Genomic DNA, 24,787 nt, shown 5'->3' with positions numbered 1-24,787 from the left:
AAGTATTCGCATTAAAATATACTTAAGTAGTGAAAGTAAAAGTACTCATTATGCAGAATGGCCCATTTCACAAGTTTCCAAATGTATAAAAATGCTTTGAAAATAGCTTGTAGATCGTCTATTTTCAAATAGCCAAAGTATACATAGGGATGAAGTGGTTAAGGTATGCTTTGTAATAATAATCAATCAAAATATACTCTCGGAGCACACACTCTCTACCTCATTCACTAGGCAGTACATGTACTGTACCATGGGGCAAAGAATTTGATCAAATCCAATTCAAATTATTATCATCAAATCTGCTTATCGAATCCAATTCCTTTCAAATGCCTTATCCAATCTTTTTTAGGTAATTGGGCGAGGAACACAATTTCATAGGGTAAAGAATATGAACCGATTGTGAAAATTGTTTTCACTTGAGAGTCTGAAAGGAACATCATGTGGAGAGACGATATTAATACCGCTTTATCTTCAGCTAAATAAATCACCGCCGTTGCTGCGTGTTTACTTTGGCTACTTTGGCTATTCAAAAATAGCACATGTACAAGCTCATGACATTTTTGGCTTAGGAATGCGACAAAAACAAAAAAATATCCATGAATTCAAGTCTCCATGGGGTGACTAATCGATAGGAAAAAAAAGTCATTTTGGGGGTGAACTATCCCTTTAATGGGTTAAAGGATGGATCCTCTCAAAGCTGCAGTTATTAGATGTTAGATGTGAAGCGGCTATATGGGGGTGGGGTGGAGTATGAGGATTTGTTAAACTTGGAGCTTAACTCATCGAGTGCCATTGACGTGTTTCACGTGTTTTAGAAAAATAAAAACATGTTCAGAACCCAAGATATCATTATCTGAAGATTTGCAGCTCCAGCCACTCCTTGTTTAACTTATAACTGAAAAAGGCTGTATCTTGCTTCCTAAGCACTTTTTTTTTTACTTTGAAAAAATAATAAAAATGTACCCAAAGGTGCATTATGGACCACACTTTTCAATTAGACTGAAAACAACTGAAGCATTAACCCATTAAGACCTGAGGCCAAGTCTACAAATGTCAGTTTTCTGAAAAACTTATGTTTCTATGTCAGTGATTCTCCAAACCTTTTCATGTCAAGGACCACCAAAAATGATATGTATTTGGCCGCGGAACCCCATCTCAAAATATTTTGTTCCAGGGAGTCAGGGACATCCAGAAGCAAAGATTTGAGTTAAAAATGTTTGCTTTAAAAAATATAAATATTTAAGAAAATAGCAGATCTACAAGCTCATAGCCGCTTTGGTCGGCGACAGTCGTTTTTAAATGTGCTATATAAATAAAGTTTGATTTGATTTGATTTGATGATAGCGCAGGCGCTATGAGCTTGTAGATCTGCTATTTCTGAATAGCCAAAGTATAAAATAATGGATAAAGTGGGTAAAACCTAAAATGACACAGACTCTTTCCCGGTCTAAATGGGTTAATAAGGAAGAAAGGCTGTACATCTCTATCTTTTATCAACGCTGATATTTGCCGTTTCAGTCCCTTTGGCAAATCAGAGTGCTTTGGTATTCCTGTGTTGCGATCAAAGCCCTCAAAATGTCCAGAGCTTGCAGTTCAAATATCAAACGCACTGCACAGCACACTGCACACAGTTTTACCCCGTCGGCTCATCAGAAATGAATAGAGGAACAATCATCATCGATATCATCCAGTGCCCAGTGCCAGTCCTGAAGACCGAAATCCAGCAATCTGAAAGGGAGATCATCTTAGATGGCCAAGCAGAGTGACAATGAAACTCTTCATCTGAACCTGACAGGGATTTGAGCTGATCCCCCCAATTATTGGCTTAGGAATGCGATCAAAACAAAAGATCGCCATGAATCCAATGCTTCATTGGGTGTGTAATCGATAGAAAATAAGTAATGTTTTGGGTGAACTACTCCTTTGTATGTGAATACACAGTAGGAAACATGTTTGTATAGGAAATGACTCGTTTTTAGCTTAGTTTTAGTCTTTGTAAATCCTCTCAAGGAATGCCTTGAATTATAGGAGCTGAAACTAAAAGTTTGCCCTGGACGAGTATCTTTCTCTTCTTCGGCGGAGGCTGAGGCATTGCAGCGTACAGATAGGATGCTGGCAGCAGCCCTACTGAAGCCAAAATGCTGTGATGCTTACCGTGTACGCGAGGAGTGAGGATGCATTTGCACACTCACTTGTGAACCTGTTATGCAAAGTAGACATTTGGGTACTTGGCTCACGAATCGAGGGGAACGTGTTCTAGCCTGCATGTACGTGCGCGTGATCTTGCCAAAAAACAACAACTAGCGGAACGCCATGGTGTCGTGTTTTTAGATTTCTTTGGCTATTCAAAAATAGCAGATATACAAGCTCATAGCGCAGCACCGAGTGCAGGAACGTGAAAGATTCCAGTTCATAAGGAGACCTAGACCCTAGACCACAAATGTCTAACTCCGCTTTTGTGTTTTGACAAAAAAAACAGTTTAACAAGTGTTACCCTGGACATCCCTGTATAAAGTCCATAGCCCATATCCCTGCAGCTTCTTAAGGACTATAATCTCGCATCACCAGGCTTTCATTCAGAAACTGACCAGTGCGATCCGGGTCTAGGCCACGCCGACTCTCGAATTCTAGAAAGTGGTTTCCGGTTGGCCGCCACTTTGTTCCTGTTCCGACCAGATTGAATTACTAATTTAATCTAGTCGAGGAGAGTCATTTTGGAGGAGCAGGTTTTTGATGACGCAAAGTTATACGTAGATCGTCTCTGTCCGGTGGAAACGTCCGAAACTGTTACTTTTCAGGATTCCATTCGTGACGCGTTTCGAGCTTGTGGATTTGATACTTTTGTGCGACAATGTAGTACGATCAAGTGGGCATTAATTTATTTAAAAAACACAAAAGGTTAAAATATGGAGATATTTAACAACATCCCCTCTAGACCGGATCAGAAAATCCCCAAAAAGGAGTCGATCCCGGGGTCTACTACTCAGGGAGGACACAGTTGTACCATACCTGCTCTTGCTGGGGGGCAGCTGTCGACTGGGTCTCCTCATGGACTGGCTGGGCTGGACCTTCATGGAGGCGCGCGGCGAGGAGCGGGCAAATTCCGACGCCGGAGGCTTCTTGGGGATCTTCTTGACCAGCCGACTCACCCACTTCTGCTGCTCCTCCTGGGAGATGGCCAGTAGCAGCAGGTTCTTGGCCGTGGACACGTCGTAGTTCACTGCAAGACAACGGGACATATTTCTAACACAGATCTAGTGCTGCGGACTTATCTGTGATTTACTTGGCGATTATTCCGTCGGTTACTTTTTTGATTGAATCATCCAGAAGCGTTTATTTATTTATTATATATGTCAACAAATCAATTCATACTTTGTCACACAACAGTGTGTGGTGTAAAAAAAAAATAGTGAAAATACCCCATCTATCTGCTATTTTCACCATTTTGAAAGTTTTTACCCATACCCAAAATAGGTATGATTATGAATCAATCATTTTATTAACACATTAAAACCGTGTGATTTTAGATTTGGCTATTCAAAAATAGAAGATATACAAGCTCACATCTCGTCACTTCGTGCCGAGCTGCGAGCTTGTACATCTGCTATTTTTGGTGTTTGAGAATTTCGAACAATTTTAGTTTTTCCTGTGAATGATTTCTGCTGTTTTTCAAAAAACAAGCCAAATTCAAAAGGCCATATAGTTCTGGAATGGAAGATCGCCCCCGTGCGCGTAATGAGCCGATCTCTGTGAGGACGGAGGTCAAAGAGTTAATGGGTTAAATTACCGATTACCGAAATGTTTTGTATAATCAATTGTCCCTGTACATGATTTGCCCCGGCCCACAGGTCGGTAATCACTGAGACGGACGTACCTCGACACGGCGCGATGATCTCCTCCTTCTTGTCCATGTGATCTTTGTGGCACTTGATGTGGCAGCGCCGGCACTCGAGCGCGGGCGGGGGCTTGAACATGTTCCACAGCGGCTTGGTGCAGGCCTCACAGTTGGTGGGGAAGTGGTAGAGGGTGGGGATGAACTCGTGGCCCTTGTGGCAGATGTAGCTGGACTTCTCCCCGATGGGCAGCGGTTCAGGAAACTCCGCCTCCTTCTTACTCTCACCCTCGTTGGCGTAGAGAATCTAGTTGGAATTGGAATGGAACATTTGTTTTAAAGATTGTTAAGACCGACAAAAAAACTGAATCATTTTTAGACTTCTTTGGCTATTCAAAAATAGCAGATCTATGAGCTTGTAGATCTGCTATTTTTGAAAAAAATTGAACATTTGTGCAAATCTTTGAATATATATATATATATATTTAAAGCGAACATTTGTAACTAAAATCTTTGCTTCTGAGGATTCTACAGATGTCTTCTAAATCCTAAAAGTTTTGTTTTGTTTTTTTTACACTTGTTGCTATATATCAGTGGTGCTCAAACTTTTTCATGTCAAGGACCCCACAAAATGTATTTGGCCGTGGACCCCAATCTGAAAATATTTTGTTCCAGGGACCATATTTTAAAGATTGTTCCCACCACGCCTCGGCTGGCATTCACAGACGGCACATAATGATGAGGTTTTACTTCATAACGCGACACTTTTTTTGTTTTCCAGCCGTAAGCCGAGTGGGAATCGTAAGGTCGCCAGTCCATGGATGTTTGTTGGCAAGGAGTTGGGTAAGGAAGAGGGGAGGGGGCTCTGAGACTATGGAGGGGCTGACGACGTTACACTACGTTACAAAAGCACGACAGGAGGAATGCCATTTAAATACAGAATAATACATTGTACGGTATTGTTTTTTTTACAGATTTTATTCTGTAATAAAATTATCATAATCATTTTTTTTATTTTATAATTTGTGTAGTTTTCAGCTGGCATTTCATATATGCGAAATCTAACCAAGAACGATGTTAGTTGGTATGTCAAATATGTGTGGATTGGCAGGTATGCATTGTTCTGCAGTTCTGGTGCACACAGGCAGCTTATATTTTTTTATGTTTTTCTTAGTTGCTGGTGTATAAAAGGCAAAGATGCATCGTGGCATCAACTTCCCAAATAGTTTTTTTCACACACAACACAACACATTCGCATAGACCTGGATGGATTTGCAGATAAGAGAGCCCTTATCTGCAAATCCATCCAGGTCTATGCGAATGTGTTAATTCAAACACAACGGATTCCAACATCATCAACTTTTTTAATTAATAAAATGTAATGTTGTCCAATCTGTATGGTAGAGTATGTTAATACAATGTAATATACAATTGGGGTGGTTTTATTTTGTCTCCCTGCTCTTCTATCAAGACATTTAGATCGTGTCAAAGGTCATGTTTCACTTAGACACAGGATCTGACAAGACCAATTTTGACCTGATGCTCAAGATTCAATTTATCCCCTGAGCAAGCAGGCCGGCTATTAGCTCAATGGTAATAATTTCAGCACTTGCGCAGGAAACCGGCTTCAAATACGGGGTAGAAGAGAAAAGTTACATAGTGCTGCTTTAACGAGAGACATTGAAAGTGTGATAAGAATCAACCTGGAATATCCTTGGAATCTCTTTGGAGTCGGCGCGGTACACATCTGTTTGAGTGACAGGCCTCACATGGAACAGTTTGCTGGAAAGGAAAGAAACGTTCCTTAGTAAGTAATGAGTATCACAACTGTATTAACATAAGCTATTATCACAACCTTGTATCTCCATTTCTTTTTTAAATTAATTAATCATATACATTTATCATAAATTCATTCTCTATTTAATAGAGCATTAGTTTAAGAAGAATTATATCATAGTCTATTATATCATTTGTCGTATGACAGTGCCTCGCAACAGTAGCAGAAACAGCCAATCCACAGGCTCTCAACGCATCGTGATGCAACACGTGAAGCTTGTAGATAGGCTATTTTCACCATTTTTGAAAGGTTTTGATAGATTTTCTTTGCCTATATTGACATACACAAAACAGGGACGCCAGGTTGAAAGTGGTTAAGTGTGTCTGTGGTTTCAAGAGCATAAAATAATAAATAGATAGGTTCCACTGGAACACAGGTTGTTTTTTTCCCTCCCGTATCCTTAAAAGTACGTTTTGGACATACAAGGTTTCCACCCGACAGCAACGATAAAGTTATTTCTACAGCAAACGACAGCAGAGGAATGCACTTACTCTATGTCCAACACCATGTAGGGAATGGACTGCTCTTTGTCTTGCTCACTGTTATAGAAGAGAATCTTCTTGCTGCTGACTACGACATACTACGATATCAAAACAGAAAAAGACACGGTTAAGTCATATTCCCCAGTCCAATGGTTCCCAAACTGGGGGTCGGGGCCCCCCCCAGGGGGATCCCCAAATGATTTTGGGGGGAGTCCCCAGATGATTAGCTTAATGTGCATCATTGTTTTCTCACTCAACAGTAAACAAACCAACATACAGTATAAGTGTATGCAGGGTATCTACACATTGTGGTCTTAAAAGTTACAATTTAATTGTGACTTTTAAGACCTTTTTAACCCATTTACACCAGAACCCCCTATCCGTAACTACACCTTTCAATCCGGGAACCCCTTTTGGGGTAGTTGTTGCTATGTACAGTATATAGCAACATACATTTTTTTTTTTTTTTGTATATTTTTCAGAAAACCTTTTTTGATTTGGAAGGCGTTTTTAGAATCGGCCTCAGGTCTACAGTAAATGGGTTAATACCAAGTTGGCCAAATTGTCAAATATTATGTAAGACAGTGGTTCTCAAACTTTTTCATGTCAAGGACCCCCAAATTGACACTTATTAGCCCACGGACCCCCATTTCAAAAGATATGCCAGGGACCCCCATAAGAGAATATTTTTTACGGCTCTAGCAGTGATTCTCAACCATTTTAATTTCAAGGACCCCCAGTTTGACATGCATTAGGGCTACAGACCCCCATTTAATGGCATTTCTATCACTTGGACCGCAATTTATATTGTAAAATCTATGTCAATTTAACTCTGAGAGTGTACAAATGGAGGGTCCATTTGGTTCCATTTGTACACTCTCAGAGTTACAGACCCATAAGGGTCCATTTGGTGCCTAATCTATCATTTAGCTGGGGACCCCTTGGAACTCCCTCAAGGACCCCTGGGGGTCCCCGGACCCCACTTTGAGAACCAATGATGTAAGAAAGAGGCAAACATTGTTAAAATAGCTGATCTACTAGTTCGGCTATTTTCAGTGTTTATCTGTGGAACCGAGTCAAACTAAAATGTAATGCCTACAAATCCAAGTGCAATTGGGGGGGGGGGGGGGGTCGCGGCCTGAAAAGTCTTGGAACCCTTGGGTTACAGTACACAAAAGCTCAAAGCATGGAAATCCTTTCTACTTCACCTTTCTCTCCCATCCAAACTTCTTGGTGTTATTCCTAACAGGAAGCGAGAGCCACCCTTCAAGCCGCGTTTCTGGAAGAGAAAAGAGATGGATATTAGAACAAGTGGTCCCGTTACATCTCATGACTGATAATGTAACGATGATGTTTAGGTCGTTTGACCACTTCAAATATACCGGAAAAAAGATCTACAAGCTAACAACACGTGGTGTGAGCTTGTAGATCTTTTTTTTTTTTCCGGTGGGCGACATTTTTAAATGATATGTATTTGGCCGCCGACCCCCATCTCAAAATAGTTAGTTCCAGGGACCCATAGAAGCAAAGATTTGAGTTACAAATGCACACAAAAAAATAGATCTACAAGCTCATAGTACAGCACTCACTATGAGCTTGTAGATCTGCTATTTTTGAATAGCCAAAGTATAAAATAATGTACGATGTAGTATGATCAAGTAGGACGTTTATTTACGAACAAACACAAAAAAGTTTCTATAGAAACTTTTTTGTGTTTGTTCGTAAATAAACGTCTCTTAACTCCATATTATGGAGTTAAGCGGTTTCCGCCCAACAGCGACGACATGTAAAGTGTCTTGAAACAACTTGTGATTTGGCACTAATAATAAAATGGAATCAAAAACGTTATTAAAAGCTGCGCAAACACATCCTCAAAAAAAACGCCACTGACCGACTGTGTATGCGTCCTCGGAATCGAACTCGGGTCCACTGCTGATGCTGGTGGAGTCCATGGACTGGACGCTGAGGGTCTGTAGATGTCTGAGCTGCTCTATTTCACTGTCCTTACTGTCCAGGGCCATCTGCAGCTCAATACGCATCTGGCTCTCTTCTGCCAGTTGCTGCAAAACACAACGTGACGGGAAAGGGTTGACATTCAGCCCCGATAAGTCAAAAGTATGGATCTGTATGGTACCATATAGGCCAGTCACAATCATTACGTAATCGCAATTGAGATATCATTAATTTTGCATAATCATCAGAATCGTGCACAAATTGATCTGTTGAAACATAGCGATAATAGCCGATCTATAATCTCACACAGCTATTTACGTTAGTTTTTATTTATTGATGTTTAAGTATACAATTACAGTATGAAATGCATGGCCTTGTTTTGGCCATAGTACATTATTTATTTTGTTTATTGGTACTGGTCATTATCTGGTCATTTCTGTGTATATTTAAGTTATTTGACTGTATGACGGAAGCATTTGAAAATTGTGGGAGGCAACAGTCTGGCTTGCGAGACTAGTCACCCCATTTAGACTGGGAAAGAATCTGTGTCATTTTTAGATTTCTTTGGCTATTTTTTTTTAATCGTGAAAATGTGTGCAAATCTTTGAATATGTATATATTTTTAAAGCGAACATTTGTAACTCTAATCTTTGCTTCTGGGGATTCTAAATCTTTTTTTTTTTTTAAACGTATGCTATACAGTAGTGCTCAACCCTTTTCATATTTTGCAAAGATTTAAGTCAAAGATGTTCGCTTGAAAACAATATATATTCAAAGATTTGCACACATTTTCACGACAAAAAAATTAAATAGCAGATCTACCAGAGCTCATAGTGCGGCACTCGGTGCCGCGCTATGAGCTTGTTTATCTGCTATTTTTGAATAGCCAAAAGAAATATAAAAAAAATTACACAGATGCGTTCCCGGTCTAAAAAGGTTAATGGTCAACTGAAATGTAATGATCTTAGCAGCCCTGGGTACATGAAATAATTTGCCATATTTTTTTACATTACGTGAAAATAATTTGCATTCAAAAAAGGACAGTGATGGTGGTGGTGGCGATGGTGTTCTACTGACCGCCTGCGCGTCGTTCATCTCCCGCTGGTACTTGATGATGGTGCTGTTGAGCTTCTCCTTCTCCGAGCGGAGCTCCAGCTGCAGCTTCCTGTTCTCCTTGTCCTTGCGCTTCATGTCCGTGTCGTTGCCGCGCCGACTGCCTCCGGCGCGCACCTCCTTCCTGTTCATGATCTCCGCCAGTTTGTTGACGGCCTGCGGGGGGAGTATTTCCAATGTTCAGTACTTTTACTACATCTCAGAGGCAAATATTGTACTTTCACTCCACCACAATTATTTGACAGCTTTAGTTACTAGTTACTTTGCAGATATACATTATTATATTATAAAACATACATTAACCACTTCAGCCCTATTTTATACCTAGGCTATTTGAAAATAGCCGATCTACAAGCTCACAACGCGTCGCGATGCGACGCGTTGTGAGCTTGTAGATCTGCTATTTTCAAACATTTTTGTACTTTTACTTTTGGTACTTTAAGTATATTTTGATGCCAATACTTTGGCAACATTTTTATACACAGGCCTTTTACCTTGTAACAGAGTATTTTTATATTGTGCTATTGCTACTTTTACTTAAGTAAAATATCGGAGTACTTTTTCCACCACTGAGGGTTGGGATCGAATCCAACATTGAGGAATCAGAATCGGTTTGGAACCGTTTCCGGAACCGGTTTATCACACTGTCAGAGCTGGTATGTGGACCAATCAGGAGAGAGAACTCACACAGGATACAGGATAAACAAGTGAAATCTAAAGTGACGGCACTAAGAAATTAACAGACAAAATTGGAACTGGATCACTATAAAAATGGAAGCTCATGAATGGGTACTCTCTCCTGATTGGCACAGATTTCGCAACCCACCTGAAAATGTATTTTCTGTTTATTGAAGAGTTGTAGAGACAGGGAGACCCTTTGACTGAACAAACACTCCAATGCAATGATTACAATGATTACTATCAGAATATAGTGCTTTAACCTTTTAACAAAAAACTTTGTTTCACCAAAAAATATCACTCACTTTAAATCTATTATACTGAGGCTGTCTGTGTATGTGTCTATCTGCTACTTTGTTCACCAGATGGTACCGAAAACACCCAAACAAACACTTTGTAGACACAGCCTCATGGCTCAACTATTGTTCCAAATTGTTCCATCTATTTCGTTTACAACGACGATATTCAATTCAATGACTGAATGACAGGTAAGGCCTTGGGTTGAACTCCTACCTGGGTCTTCAGTGTCCTCTCTGACTGCAGCTGCTTCTCAAACGTTGCCTTCATGAGGCTGATCTGTTGCTCCCAGTCCTGGGACCGCTCCACATCTGCACAAACAACACATTAGCCCATTAAGACCTGAAGCCGATTCTACTAATGTCTTCTAAATCAATCCCAACAGTTTTATGAAAAACCTAATGTTCCTATATGAGTGGTGCTCAAACTTTTTCATGTCAAAAAATTATATGTATTTGGCTGCCGACCCCCATCTCAAAATGTGTTGTTCCAGGGACCCCCGAGAAGCAAAGATTTGAGTTAAAAATGTTCGCTTTAAAAGAATGTATATTCAAAGATTTGCACGCATTTTCACGATTTTTCAAAAATAGCAGATCTACAAGCTCGTAGGTGCCGCGCTATGAGCTTGTAGATCTGCTATTTTTGAATAGCCAAAGGGTAAAATAATGCTTTTTAGCTCAAATCAAAAAAGTGACCCAGGTCTTAATGGGTTAACTCTGGGAGTGTGCAAATGGCCTTACGGGTCAATTTCCATTTGTACACTCTCAAGAGTTACGAATTGGTACATTAACCTGGGGTTTTACTGTGCACTAGGAGCAGGGTTAGTTTGAGGAAGGGCTGTCACAATCATGGCATTTTACTTGACGATTAAATGTCATTCAAATAATTGCAAATAACGATTTAATTGTATTTTTTCCATTGAACATTGGAACATAAAAAATTAAGAATTCTAGGGCTTTGTAAACAAAACTAGCACGTGACAGATACGACAAATAACTTACAAAGAAGTGACTCACAATGACCGATACTCAAGATATTTATATTCAAGATAAATAATGTACTATTGCCAAAATAGGCCATATTTAATAATTTTACACTCAAAATTTGTAAAACAAACAAAATAAAAAAAAGTATTTCCACAATGTTTTGAAAATGTTTTGAACATTTTCCAACATGGAAACGATGACAAATAGCAAAATAATTGTGATTATCTCAAATGATTGCGCTTGGACGATTGCGTAATAATTGTGACAGGCCTAGTTTGACGTGTCTGAAGGTGCAGGTGTTACCTTCTAGGGTCTCCTTCAGTTTGTTGTTCAACTCTTCCTTCTCGTTGGCTAGGTTGGCCACGTCACTGGTCAGGGTGCGATTAGCTTCCTCTAGCTGTGGCAGGAAGACAAAAACACCATTCCTGTTAATGAGCGCTAAACAAAGGACTGTGTCAAATCAGAATTGTTCTCTGGCCAGTTCAGATTCCTCTTTTTTCTTTTCATGCGCGGAATGCCCTTCAACACATTTTAAAGTTTAGTCTCACTGTCATCGTTTGCACAGTTCAAATCCATGACCACTCTCCATTGTTCCATCTGTTTGTAATTGTTTTTAACTACTTAGCATTTCATTCTTATATATATTTTAGTTTCTAGCTGCTTTTTCTTTCACATGTCTTCCTGTCTGTGTTTGCCTCATTGTTTGCTGCTTTTAATTTTTTATTTTGTTTTGTGCCGTCATATAAGCTAACTGACCGCAGACTTTTAAAGGAGCAGACCAGGATTTTAGGATTTCATTTCATAAGCTAATCTCTCCCAAAGGTCCCATGCATATGGGACTTACTTACAGAATATGGCATAAATCAACCATAATTACAAAATCGACGCGAGAAGACCAACATCAGGATAGCATTTTGAAGTGTGGTAACGTTTGGTGTGATTTTGAGGTGGCTAAGATACTGTATGTTTTGAGAGGCATCAGACTTCAATAACAATCCTGAATAGGCTGATACATCTCAATAACGGAAAAAGCATGTAAAAGGAATGGAATCCTATCAAAGTGGCAAAGGATCCACATCAAAAAGGGTGGTATGCTCCTTTAACCCTTTAAGACCGGGGAACCATGTGTCATTTTTTGATTTCTTTGGCTATTCAAAAAATCGTGAAAATGTGTGCAAATCTTTGAATATATATATTTTAAAAGCAAACATTTGTAACTCAAATCTTTGCTTCTGGGGGATTCTACAAGTGTCTTCTAAATCCTACTGTTTTTTTTTAAACGTATGTTTCTATACCAGTCAAACTTTTTCATGTCAAGGACCCCCAAATACATTATATGTATTTGGCCGTGGACCCCCAATATTTTTGTAATAGGGAATCCCAGAAGCAAAGGAAAATATTTGAGTCAAAAAATGTCCCTTTAAAAATGTATATATTCAAATATTTGCACATTTTCATGATTTAAAAAAAAAAATAGCAGATCTACAACCTCATAGCGCGGCACTCGGTGCCGCGCTATGAGCTTGTATATCTGCTATTTTTGAATAGCCCAAAGTAATCTTCAGTGACACAGATGCGTTCCCGGTCTCAATGGGTTAAGAGTAAGAGCAGTGTGTTTGCTTCATCCTGTTGTGACCAAATCCACGCTCGAAATGACACCGACCACATGCACCACAGCACCACACAAGACTTCACAGTTTTCTGCCTGGAGTCATGAAACTGCAGCTCAAATCCATCCATTTAATTCAATTCAACTTTGTGACATGAGGATTTGTTACAAAATAAAACTCAAAACAGGCGTACACATTTAATGTCAAACAGCCACTCAAAAAAAGCCAAAAGCCAGCACGAATGCAGTGGAGATTTTCTTAAAAAAGGCACACATCGTGCCTTTTTCTCCGACTGCTTTTATTTATTTTTTATTAGATCTTTGTCTATATACTTCTTCATCTACAGAGCGGTCTTTCACTATAACAACATCACAAGCTGTATTTCACACTGTGTGCCTGTTAGGAAGAAAAAGTCTTGACTGGAGCACTTTTTCTGGAGCAGGAAGATGATAAATCGTATTTATACCTGCCCCTATCTACAATGAAAAGTCATCAATTAATAGGTGCTCTGTCCAATGGCTACCAACCAGTACATCACCATGATTCATCAAAATAAAAAGGAGGAGAAAAAAAAAAAATAATGATAATAATAATTGTATAGCAGAAGTGAAGTCCACATAGCAGCTCTGGCAGTGTGATAAAACAGTTCCAAATGTGATGGGACCAGAATTCCGGTTCCCCAGTGTTGGATCCGATTCCTCCGGTTTCCGGATCCCAGCCCTAGCCTTTACCGTACCAACAAATAAAATATGTCTTATTCTTTTGCATTGCACTGATTTTAATGTGTACTGTTGTTCTGTATTGACGGTGCTTCTCATTGTCATTTATTTTCTGTATACGACAGAACCAGTCGAACCAGTCGCTAGTCTGTACCTGTAACTTTGTAACTAACTGCTGTGCTGCCTCTTGGCTTGGGCTACTGAAATTCCCCCACAGGATCAATAAAAAGCATAGACTGTAAAAAAGAATGGACAGCGTTTACGCCCATAGACTCAAATGAAGCCTATTTTTCAGCTATTTCAAATCCGCCATCTTTCTATTATTACGTCATATCCTATGCACTCGGAAATGAATGCTATTGGTTGGGACCAGAGCGGGGGTGGGGAATGAATGCTATTGGTTGTGTGGCTTGTCAATCAAAGCATCACAAGGTAGCCACACCCCTCCTAGAGCATAGCCTGCTTTATCATCCTTTTTTTTAAATAAATAGGACCATAATTTACCAAACGCATATCATGGTGATTTATACTAGCGACTGGAAGCATATAGTATTTATGACAATGTTTATTAAGGTAATAAAATCAAGTCTAAAGTTTGGCAAAAACCCACCCACTTGCATTGAGAGTTATTTCTTCTGACACCAGCAGGGGTAAAACAGCAAAACTACACAGGCACATTCATATGAACTGCCACTTCCTATATAGACTCAACTTCATAGGCGGATGCTGGGCCCTTGATAAAAAGGTATCAACGTCTATCCATCTATCTTTCTCTCACCGAGCTGATGGTGATGTCCTTCTCGGACAGCTCCTGGCGGTGGCGGGCCATCATCTCCTTGAGCTCCAGCTCCTTCATGATCTTCTCCTTCTCCAGGTCAGAGTACTGCTCCTCGGCGATGGAGCGCGCCAGCTGCTCAGAGTCCGCCTTGGTCACCGTCATCTCCAGCTGGGTGGCCAGGGAGTCCCTAGAAACCCAGGAAACGTTTGTCTTTAGTGTGTGTGTGTGTGTGTGTGTGTGTGTGTGTGTGTGTGTGTGTGTGTGTAGCAGCCGGCATCTCCCTCAGCCATGTCTGCGCTTAACCCATTAAGACCGAGTGCCGCGCTATGAGCTTGTAGATCTGGCATTTTTGAAAAATCGTGAACGTTTTTGCAAATCTTTGATCATTTTTAAAGCGAACATTTTAACTCAAATCTTTGCTTCTGGGGATTCTACAAACAGATTTTTGAAAAAACGTATGTTGCTATATAATGTCAGTGGTTTTCAAACCCCCCAAAATTATATGTATTTGGTCGCGGACCCCCGTCGCAAATTACGTTGTTCCAGGGACCCCCCAGAAGCAAAGATTTGAGTAAAAAATATTCGCTTTAAAAAAAATATATATATATATATATTTTCAAAGATTTGCACACATTTTCAAGATTTTTCAAAAATAGCAGATCTACAAGCTCATAGCGCGGCACTCGGTGCCGCGCTATGAGCTTGTATATCTGCTATTTTTGAATAGCCAAATAAATCTTAAAATGACACAGGCTAAGTTATACTTTGTTCCAACGACCGACTTTCGGGATTTTCAAGTGCTCTGATGAAGCCACCCTATTGGTCACCCTCTTGAGGACGTAATTGAAGATTCCGGCAGGCATAATTGAAGACCGTGAAGCCGCCGTTTCATGTAGAATCGTTTTGAAAAGAGCAACGGGTCGGTGGAAAAACCGCAACACTTGGCTGGCCGACCAATAGTGTAACTTTCATAAGTCAGTCAGTGGCCGAGCGACAATCATGTGCGCAAGCACACACGTGCATGTGTAAAGACAGACTGTAAAGACAGACTGTAAAGACAGACCGTAAAGACAGACTTTACAGTCCAGTAAACCCACCTCTCCTCCTGCAGGTCCTGCAGTGACTGCTGCATGTCTTTATACAGCTTGTTCCTCTCCTCACACTCCTCCTTCAGCTCACGCACCTGGGTCTTATACAACGTCTGCGAAACACACACACACACACACACACAGACACATAACACCTGAGTCTTATACAACGTCTGCAAAACGCTTGCAAAACTTTAACTTCAACATCTAGCATGAATCCACTTCACTGATGCCCTGCGGCATACTAAGCCTAGTATAAATAGTGTTGCTATCGAGCAGAAACTTCTTATCTCCATATTCTAACTTGTTGTGTTTCTTCATATATTAGTGCCCTACTTGATGATACTACACAGCGTCACACAAAAGCATCAAAAGTAGCAGATCCACAAGCTCGAAACGTGGCACGTTTTGAGCTTGCGGATCTGCTACTTTTGAATTTGAATCCTGAAAAGGATTTTGGACAGGTTTCCACCCGACAGAGACGATAAGTTTAAATGAGACATTACAGATAGATAAAGACCACTGGATTATGTATTAGATTAAAAACTAACGTCATTTTTTGTTTATGTATATAAGTGGTCCGTCCTTAATGGACTCAGCAATCCATTAAGGCCCACTTATATGTTGAGAGAGGAAAAAAATGCATGGAAAGAAATATGGACTTTAAAGTTCAGCAAACAAGGAGGCGCGCCATCGAACAGATGCAGAATGGACAGCTTATACTGGCTGGTTGAGGCCTAAAAACACCCACAAACCTCTGCATATAATGAGCCTTGAAGTATGAAGTCATTTTTTTAACCACAGCGGTTTCAATAACACAGCAGCGAATAAGACTCACAGAAAAATACTGCTCGGCTTCCAACTGCTCTTGAAGTTCCTTCATTTGGCCATCGGAGTCTAGTCGTTCCCTGTGGTGGGGAAAAAAAACATATACCGTATTTAGTTCATTTCTACAGCCTTTCTATCAGCTAATTTTGAACAGCAATTCAGTTTTAGTCATAGTATTTTAAATACATTTCAATTCAGTTTTTGTCACATTTTAGTTATCTGAAATGTTTCAGTTTTAGCCTTGTTTTAGTTAAGATTTTAGTCAACTAAATCTATGGTTGATTTAGTCGACTAAAATGCATCTTGGCGGGCCGTGATGGCGTCGTAAGGCCTGATTTATACTTAGCTGCCTGCCGAAAATATCTGCTATTTTCCGAGCACGATACCCACGCACAACCAAGCATAAATTGACTAGATCTATTCTCCACTGGCCCCTCCTTGACATGTTTGGCTAGTTTGTATTGGTTGACAAAATTGCCCATAATAGTTCATACTTTGTCATCATAGCTTAGTTACTATTTAGTTTTTGTTTAGTTTTCCGTCAGTGAAAAAAGGAAATGAAATGAACACTGCTTTCTGTTTTTTTTGCCAAGCATTGAGCCCACCTCACCACCTTCGTTTCACCGTCTACAGACTATAAAACATACAGTAACATACAGTAACATTCACCAAATAAATAACATACAGTAAATTAAGTCGTGGTATGGTTATTTACACTTGAAAGATTTTTTGCCGTGTTTTTGGTGTGAACCCACTAAAGTCCTAGGGGGGGGGAAATATTAAATAAACACAGAGGAATTTTACTGTGCGTCCAAAACCAATGTAAAGTCAGTATGGTTGTCCCCAATATTTGATAATAAAGAATATCTCAATATTTATTACCATACTGTATACAGCAGTGGTTCTCAAAGTGGGGTCCGGGCACCCCCAGGGGTCCTTGAGGGGCTTCCAGGGGGTCCCCGGCAAAAGTAGTTAACATAGCATCACAATCGTTTTAATCGCTTTATCCATTCATATGGTGGCTATTCAAAAATAGCAGATTTAGCTCACAGTGCGGCACGAAGTGACACGCTGTGAGCTTGTACATCTGCTATTTTTGAAAAATTCTGAGGAATATCGAATAATCTTGGATTTTAAAAAAAACATAAATCATCTCTTCTGGGGGATGCCTTGATGGCGTCGTAATGGCTGATTTTACACTTGGTTGAACTCTGAAAATAGCCAATCTACAAGCTCACAACGTGTCGCAGTTGTGAGCTTGTAGATCTGCTATTTTCAGAGCGCAACACCCGAGCGCAACCAAACATAAAAGGACTCGTCTTTTGGTTCTACTGGATCTCTTCTCCACTCGTCCCTCATTAACATTTTAGTCTAGTTTTTTATTTGTTGACGAAATTGTCAGTATATTTAGTCTAGTTTTAGTCATAGCAGCTTAGTTTTTATTCCGTTTATGTTTCGTTTTCGTCAGTGAAAAAGGGTAGTCGAGTTTTTCGTCATCGTTTTTTAGTCGAAGAAATCAACATCGATCTTAGATCTAACAATGGGAGGACTTCAGGCAGCGACAGGGTGGAGGACTGACTTCCGAAGCTCCTGGGTCTGCTTCTCCAGGCTGCGTTTGATGTCCAGCAGATGGTTGGTCTCCTGCTTGAGCTGCTTCTCGGAGGTGCGCAGCGAGTTGAGCTGCTGGTTCTGGGCCTTCAGGTCGTTCTGGGTCAGGCTGCGCTTCTGAGTCTCCTGCTCGATCTTCAGGCTCAGATTTTTGACCTAGGAGGGAGGGAGAGAGAAACGAGTGGGGAAAGTACTCAAAAGCTTTATTTAAGTAAAAGTATCAATACCACAATGTAGACATACTCTGTTACAAGGAAAAGTCTGGAATTCAAAATGTACTTGGGTGAAAGTACAAAAGCATTGGCATCAAAATGTACGTAAAGTACCAAAAGTAAAAGTACTCATTATGCAGAATGTCCCATTTCAAGTTTTCAACTGTATAAAAATCTTTTGAAAATAGCCGATCTACAAGCTCACAATGCGTCGCATCGCGGCGCATTGTGAGCTTGTAGATCGGCTTTTTTCAAATGGCCAAAATGTATATAGGGCTGAAGTGGCTAATGTGTGTTTTGTAATAATAATCAAAATCTACAAAGTGACTGAAGTTTTCAAAGAATTGTCGTGGAGTAAAAGTACAATATTTGCCTCTGAGATGTAGTGGAGTAGAAGTTAAAGTATTGGGAATTGGAAATACTCAAGTAAAGCACAAATACCTCAAAATTGTACGCAAGTAATGTACTTGTGTAAATGTACTTAGTTACTTTCCACCACTGTATAAAACCCAAAGCCATCCATTGCACATTCAAACGTGCTCCTATAACAATCTGCCTGGTGAAAATAACAAAGGTCCAATAGACAACATTCAGCCACTAGATGTCACACTTACACCACCTCTGTTGCATAAGGTTCATTATTTCCCTGATTCCCTGAACTTTTGAACAGTGACAGATATATCTAACTCTAAAAATATTTTTTCAACTATAAAACATCCATTTCTCTTGTGTCCTCAAAATGTCTACTTCTGAAATTCTACTATAATTGGGGGGGAAACTCAAGCCCTCACAAGTACAGCAAACATGCACGCGCGCGCGCACACACACACACACACACACACACACACACACACACAGTACAAGAATGCCTTGTACTAAGGACATCAGCACTGCCAATGCAGTTACAAAGTGCCTAGACTGCAGAACATTGTTACATACCCTAGGCCAGCGGTTCTCAACCTTTTCAGGCTGTGACCCCCCAAAATAATTATATTTGAACTTAGGACTCCCCCACCCTAACAAGCACTTGGAATTGTAGGAGTTATTTAGTCATTATTTAGTTCAACTCGGTTCCACAGATAAATAGCAGATCTACAAGCAGTTCCATCTACAGATCGATCTATCTCACGTTCGAGGCGTTGTAGATCGGCTATTTTCAAAATGTTTGCCTCTTTCTTACATTTTATTTGACAATTTGACCAATGTTTCACCAGTTTTTATAGTATAGTTTGCTGATTACTTTTGATGCAGCAATGGTCTTTTTTTCTTTCTTTCTTTGTCACTTAACTGTCATCGGTCTGCATAATCGTCGCCATGTTGAAAATATATATATCATATATTTTCATGCAATTAAAAAGAAGCAGATCTAAAAGCTCACAAATTATACAAATCATGAATGTAGTGTCCGATTGCCGTGAAAGGCCTAAGAAGGAATGGCACCTTTTTCACATTGGCCTATTATAGCGCCACCAGGAGGCCACAATAACGTACCTGACCTGGCGGAGACCTGTGCTCCGAGGGGCACTTTTTCTAGTTCTTTCTCTTTTTCTTTTTCTTTTCTTTCTTTCTTTCTGTCATGGCTGCCAGTTCCCACCTGATGTTGTGTGGGAGTTCTGACTGCTCCACACCGTACTGGATAACTGCTAGCTTGCATAGTGTCTTCAGTGTTGGATTTAAATCTAAGATGTGCAGATCATCAATGTATTCAAATTCTGCAAAGAGGATGATACGATCTCCCACCGTGCAACAGAACATCTTATTCATAGAAGGGCCGTTTCCCTTGAGTGGAAACTTCTTCCAGGAGAAGGTCTCTGAATTGAATTTCCACAGATCATTGTACTTGAACTCGTTCCAGGAGCCACCATGTATGTAAAGCTCTCCATTGTAGACAAAGGCTGAATGACTATGGCGTCCTGGGAGAGGCTGAGTGGAAGGTGTTCTCAGTCAGCTGTTGGTCTCTGTGTCAAACACACTGACCTTGCCATCCCCAAATACAAACATCTTTGTCCCGATGATGGTGGCGGCAGAGTGTTGGTTTGAATCATGTGGTGTGCCTCTGGTGTTAATTAAAGCCCAGACCATGGTGTTGGTGTCCAACTTGTAGATGTCATTAGTGAGTCCAGTCAGCCGGGTGTGTCCTCCATAGATAAACATGACCTTCTCCAAGACACAGGCTGAGTGGTAAAGCCTCACCTCTGGAATGGTTCCAGAAACCCTGGGCCTCAACCATCTATGAGCGTCGACATCAAATGCATAAAGAACGTTGCAGTGAGGATACCCTCCCCACATGTAGATAATATCTTCTATGAGCACAGCTGTGTGGTCGTAGTGCCTGGAGGGAACCTCAAGGGGACGCTCTCCTCTTCCAGTTGTCACTGGAGGCAGCTTCATCCAGAGTAGAGAGACTGTGTTGAAGATGTGCACTTCCATCTGATCACTTTTGTTATATCCCCTTACAAAGCAGTACACGTTGTGTCTTACTGCGACAGCAGAATGACAAGTCTTTGGTCCTCCTCTCAGATGTACCGTCCAGCGAAACATTTCACTCACCAGCACCACCGTCAAACAGTGTCACAAACTACAGTAATGACCCAGTATCAATTGTTAAAATGGCAGCCGTCACACTAAATGCTGCTAAATGATGTTTTGCTTATTTGACTCATTTTAAAGGACAATTGCACAGCCGTGATGACAGTGTGGCGTCATTGCATTATGACATCATTATATAGATTAATCCATTAAGACCGGGAACGCATCTGTGTCATTGCCAGACCCAGGGTCTGGCCTACATGAGTCTCTGCAACGTCTTCTCCATACATGGGCGAAAAAGACCGGCTGTATAAAAGGGACAGACAGCCTACATACATGGGCATAAAAGGGACCTCGGTCTGTCCCTTTCTTCTCCATACATAGGCATAAAAGGGACACAGGCTGACACGTCATGCGAAGTCTGGCGTGATGTAGTTTTCTGATCTTATAAAGTACTGGGAATTTATTCTGGGTCTGGCAGAACCAGGTCTCCTGGTCTTGTTTTTAGATTTATTTGGCTATTCAAAACAAGGGAACCAGGAGACCTGATACTGCCAGACCCCTAGTGGTTGAAATCTGAATGTCCGGACTTCGCATGACGTGTGTGCAGAGGAAAAGAGGGACCGACCGACAAAGCCTCATGTAGGCTGACCCCCTGGGTCTGGCAAATAGCAGCAAGCTCATATGGTGCAGCACCGAGTGCCGCATATGAGCTTGTAGATCTGCTATTTCTGAAGGAGGAGCACCTTTTCTAGTTCTTTTTTTTCTAGTGGATTTATATTGACTCCTCCTTTGACTTGACTCACGTTCACAATGGACTTATAGGATATACTGACTTGTATGACTTATTAGCTAGCCCTAATAGTGCGGCACTCGGTAAACGCATAACATTTTGGGGGTTCTTGACATGAAAACGTTTGAGAACCACTGTTTTAGTGCGCACACACACACACACACCTCCTCCGTGAGCCGGTCCTTGGTGCTGCGGAGCTCGTCCAGCTTCTGCAGGGCCTGCTTGTAGTCGCAGTCCGTCATGCTGCTGTGCTTCTCCAGCTCCAGCATGCGGTTCTCCAGCCGCAGCTTGGCCGCGCGCTCCTCGGCCAGCTTCTGCTCCAGCTCTGCAGGGCATTATGGAGAAAAGAAACCATGATGGAACACATCGCACACACACAGCCACACGGTGATGATCAACATGCAGGACAAATTGACCAAGTAAACCAAATGGACCCGTAAGGGTTCCATTTGTACACTCTCAGAGTAACAGACTTGTAAGGGTCCAAATGGAATCCCCTCAAGGAACCCTGTCTAGGGCCCACCAGGGGTTCTTGAGGGGGCTTCGGTGGGTCCCTGGCTAAATTATTGATAGTTAGGAACCAAATGGACTCTCAGAGTTAAATTACCACTTAGGATTTTACAGTGTAGATTAAGGGTTCCAGAGAGAGAGAAAATAAATAAATCAAATGGAGGTACGTGGCCATCAAAGGTAGGTACAAATCCTACAAAGAGGTACAAATCCTATCAAATGGAGGTACAAGCTCACAACGAGTTGCGTTGTGAGCCTGTCGATCTGCTATTTTCAGCGAAAAGGCTATTTTCAGCGAAAAGGCTATTTTCAGCGTAGTAGCTTCCGCGGCTATTTCCAGCGAAAGCTGCTACGGCTCCAACCCTGGCCGCAGGGTCACAGCTCTCACCCTTCATGGACTCTGACTTGGCTCCATCGATGGTGATCTTGCTCTTGTCGGCCAGGCGTGCTTTGGTGGCCTTGTGGGACGCCTCCTCCTGCTCCAGGCCTTGCTGCAGAACCTTCAGCTTGTAGGTCAGGTCGATCTCCTTGTTGCTCTTCTCCTGCGAGGTGAAAGATGGGGCGTAGTTATAGGAGAGATGTTACAGTAGATATCTTCTCACTTTTTGTGTTTTTTCATAAATGAATGCTCTACTTGATCATACTGCAGCGTCACACAAAAGCATCAAAAGTAGCAGATCTACAAGCGACGCGGCACTCGGTGCCGCGCTATGAGCTTGTATATCTGCTATTTTTGAATAGCCAAAGTGTAAAATCATGCTTTTTTAGCTCAAGTCAAAAAGCGACACAGATGCGCTCATTTTAACCAACAACAAAAAATCACTTACTGCACCTTTAAGAACTGACCAAAACAATTGGGAAATTTGACAACCAGAAACTTGTAAGATTGAATAGTTCAACAGTTGTACCTTCTCCAGATCAGTTAGTTTCTCTTGGAGCTGTCTCTTCTCTGTGTCAGCTTTAGACAGAGCCTGTCTCGCCTGCCGACCCTCGTCCTCCAGGCCAGAAATGCGTCCTATACACAAGCCCAGATGAGAGTTGAGAGAGAAAAAGGCACAGCGGTCACGAGTGAGCCTGGAAATGTATTCACATGCACATGCAGCAAGTATCTTGGCTCCTTCCCCGTCTCTCAGTAAAATATACATACATGTACACACACTCATTCTGCCCCTCAGTTTGGCCTTTCTGCCCCTCAAAAATGATGTGCTCCGAGGCCATAGTGGCCTTGATGCCCTGCCCACATTGCCTCAGCCGATTTCACTGCTTTCTCCTCCGTCTCTTTCACACCACTGTCTTTTGTTGAGATTTTGAATAGTTAACTCTCCCCTCAACATGGCCATCTTCAATTGAGTCCATTGACTGACCCGATTGGTCCACGGCTGAGCGTGTATGAACTGTTAACTCAGTAGTTTCTACAGATATATTGGTAATTGTTAACTCATTCAGTGCCCAGCCTATTTATGGAATTTTGGCTCTGAGTGCCACAGCCAAAATTCATTGTAAAAAAAAAAGTGCTTAGGAAGCGAGATACAGCCTTTTTAAGTTATAGGTTAAACAAGGAAAAAAAAAAAACATATATTATATATATATATATATATTATTTTAAAAAAAAAATCATGACGGATTTGACGTACTGTGGCGCACGGGGCGTCAGGCCACGTGACGGATTTGACGGATGTTGGCACTAGATCAGTTAAATACAAATACAATTATTTTATTAAATAAACAGCTTATTTATTTACTTATTTCACTGATAGTTATAGTATCAACTCCTTAAAAAGGCTCCTGTGTACTTTTTTTTACTATGTATTTTTGGCCCAGACATGTTATTTTCAAAGGCAGACTTAATTGTCGTGATGACCTCGTTGACATTTGCGAAACCGCACAGTGAAACCCTTAGTGATTAGCAACCATCAGGGAATCGATCATACTGGAGATAAATATTCGGTGACTACTTGAAAAAGGTACGAAAATTGAAAAATCGCCGGCAGTGGCTGCACACAGCCAGAAATATGTCTGGCAGTAAGAGAGTTAATTGAAAAATGTATAGATTAAATTAAGATTCTTTTTCAAATCACTGTTTTATTTTGATGGCCTTCCTGCCCTGGCATTTGGCCTTAGTGCCCTCAAACAATTTACACCACCGAAGGCCAAGTGGCCTTTGACCCTAAAAATTATGAAATTCCAGGCCTGCGGGTGATACATTACCTTGCAGGAATACCGGAAATTACAGCAGTGGTTCCCAAACTTTAGACCCAAAAGGGAAATTGTATCACTATTTTCACTAGTTTGACCCAAACTAGTGAAAATAGCAGATGTACAAGCTCACAACGCGTCACTTCGTGCCACGTTGTGAGCATGTACATCTGCAATTTTGGGGGGAAATGTATGGAATTTCTTTGATTTCTGTATTTATTTATGACATTGTTTTGAAAAATGTTTGATTTGTATTATTATTTTCTTTTTATCTTTTGATACAACATATTTTTTCATGCAATGATATTTTCTCACCCACAAAAATGGGTCTGTGACCCACAAATGGGTCCCGACCCGGTGTTTGGGAAACTACAGGACAGCGAACTAAACTGATCCCACCCTTTGCCCACAACAATCAAAGCCTCCGTCTCTCTCTCTCTCTCTCTCTCTCACCCATGAGGTCAGTGATGGTCTCGGAGCCCTGGCTGTGCTCCCTCCTCTCGGCCTCCAGGGCGGCCTGGAGGCCGATGCACTCCTTCTCCAGGCTCAGCTTGCCGCGCTCCAGCATGCAGCACTTGTCCTGCAGCTCGCGCCCGTTGGCCTCCATCTGCTGCAGCTGCTTGCTGCCCTCCGTCTGCGTCTTGCGGAGCCGCGCCGCCGCCTCCGACTCGGCGCGCAGCAGCGTGTTGGCCTCCTCCAGCTGGACAGGGCAGGGGGTCACAAAAAAAAAAGAAAGAA

The 24,787-nt window shown here is 41.3% G+C and overlaps 1 protein-coding gene across 4 annotated transcripts in view; it reads right to left on the bottom strand.

The window, feature by feature from the left end:
* rock2a (rho-associated, coiled-coil containing protein kinase 2a) overlaps nt 1–24,787 on the bottom strand; it is a 79,089-nt gene that overhangs the window by 4,550 nt on the left and 49,752 nt on the right. For 3 of the 4 annotated variants that reach the window (XM_084043843.1, XM_084043842.1, XM_084043844.1), the window contains exons 15-31: nt 24,503–24,749; nt 22,762–22,868; nt 22,242–22,395; nt 21,508–21,668; nt 17,781–17,965; nt 16,212–16,281; nt 15,383–15,486; nt 14,286–14,472; nt 11,482–11,575; nt 10,409–10,503; nt 9,182–9,373; nt 8,043–8,211; nt 7,360–7,430; nt 6,161–6,249; nt 5,536–5,614; nt 3,875–4,139; nt 3,010–3,220 (exon numbers count right to left, since the gene is read on the bottom strand). In XM_084043843.1, coding sequence (XP_083899969.1) covers nt 3,010–3,220; nt 3,875–4,139; nt 5,536–5,614; nt 6,161–6,249; nt 7,360–7,430; nt 8,043–8,211; nt 9,182–9,373; nt 10,409–10,503; nt 11,482–11,575; nt 14,286–14,472; nt 15,383–15,486; nt 16,212–16,281; nt 17,781–17,965; nt 21,508–21,668; nt 22,242–22,395; nt 22,762–22,868; nt 24,503–24,749 — 2,480 coding nt within the window. Of the gene's footprint in view, nt 1–1,481; nt 1,729–3,009; nt 3,221–3,874; nt 4,140–5,535; nt 5,615–6,160; nt 6,250–7,359; nt 7,431–8,042; nt 8,212–9,181; nt 9,374–10,408; nt 10,504–11,481; nt 11,576–14,285; nt 14,473–15,382; nt 15,487–16,211; nt 16,282–17,780; nt 17,966–21,507; nt 21,669–22,241; nt 22,396–22,761; nt 22,869–24,502; nt 24,750–24,787 lie in introns of those variants that run through there. The other variant, XM_084043845.1, reaches the window with a different exon arrangement.

Source organism: Gymnoscopelus microlampas (genome assembly GCF_963454915.1).
Source record: "Gymnoscopelus microlampas genome assembly, chromosome: 20".
Classification (NCBI taxonomy): domain Eukaryota; kingdom Metazoa; phylum Chordata; class Actinopteri; order Myctophiformes; family Myctophidae; genus Gymnoscopelus; species Gymnoscopelus microlampas.
The sequence above is the reverse complement of the archived record's forward strand: the minus strand, read 5'-3'. Positions and strand labels throughout refer to the sequence as shown.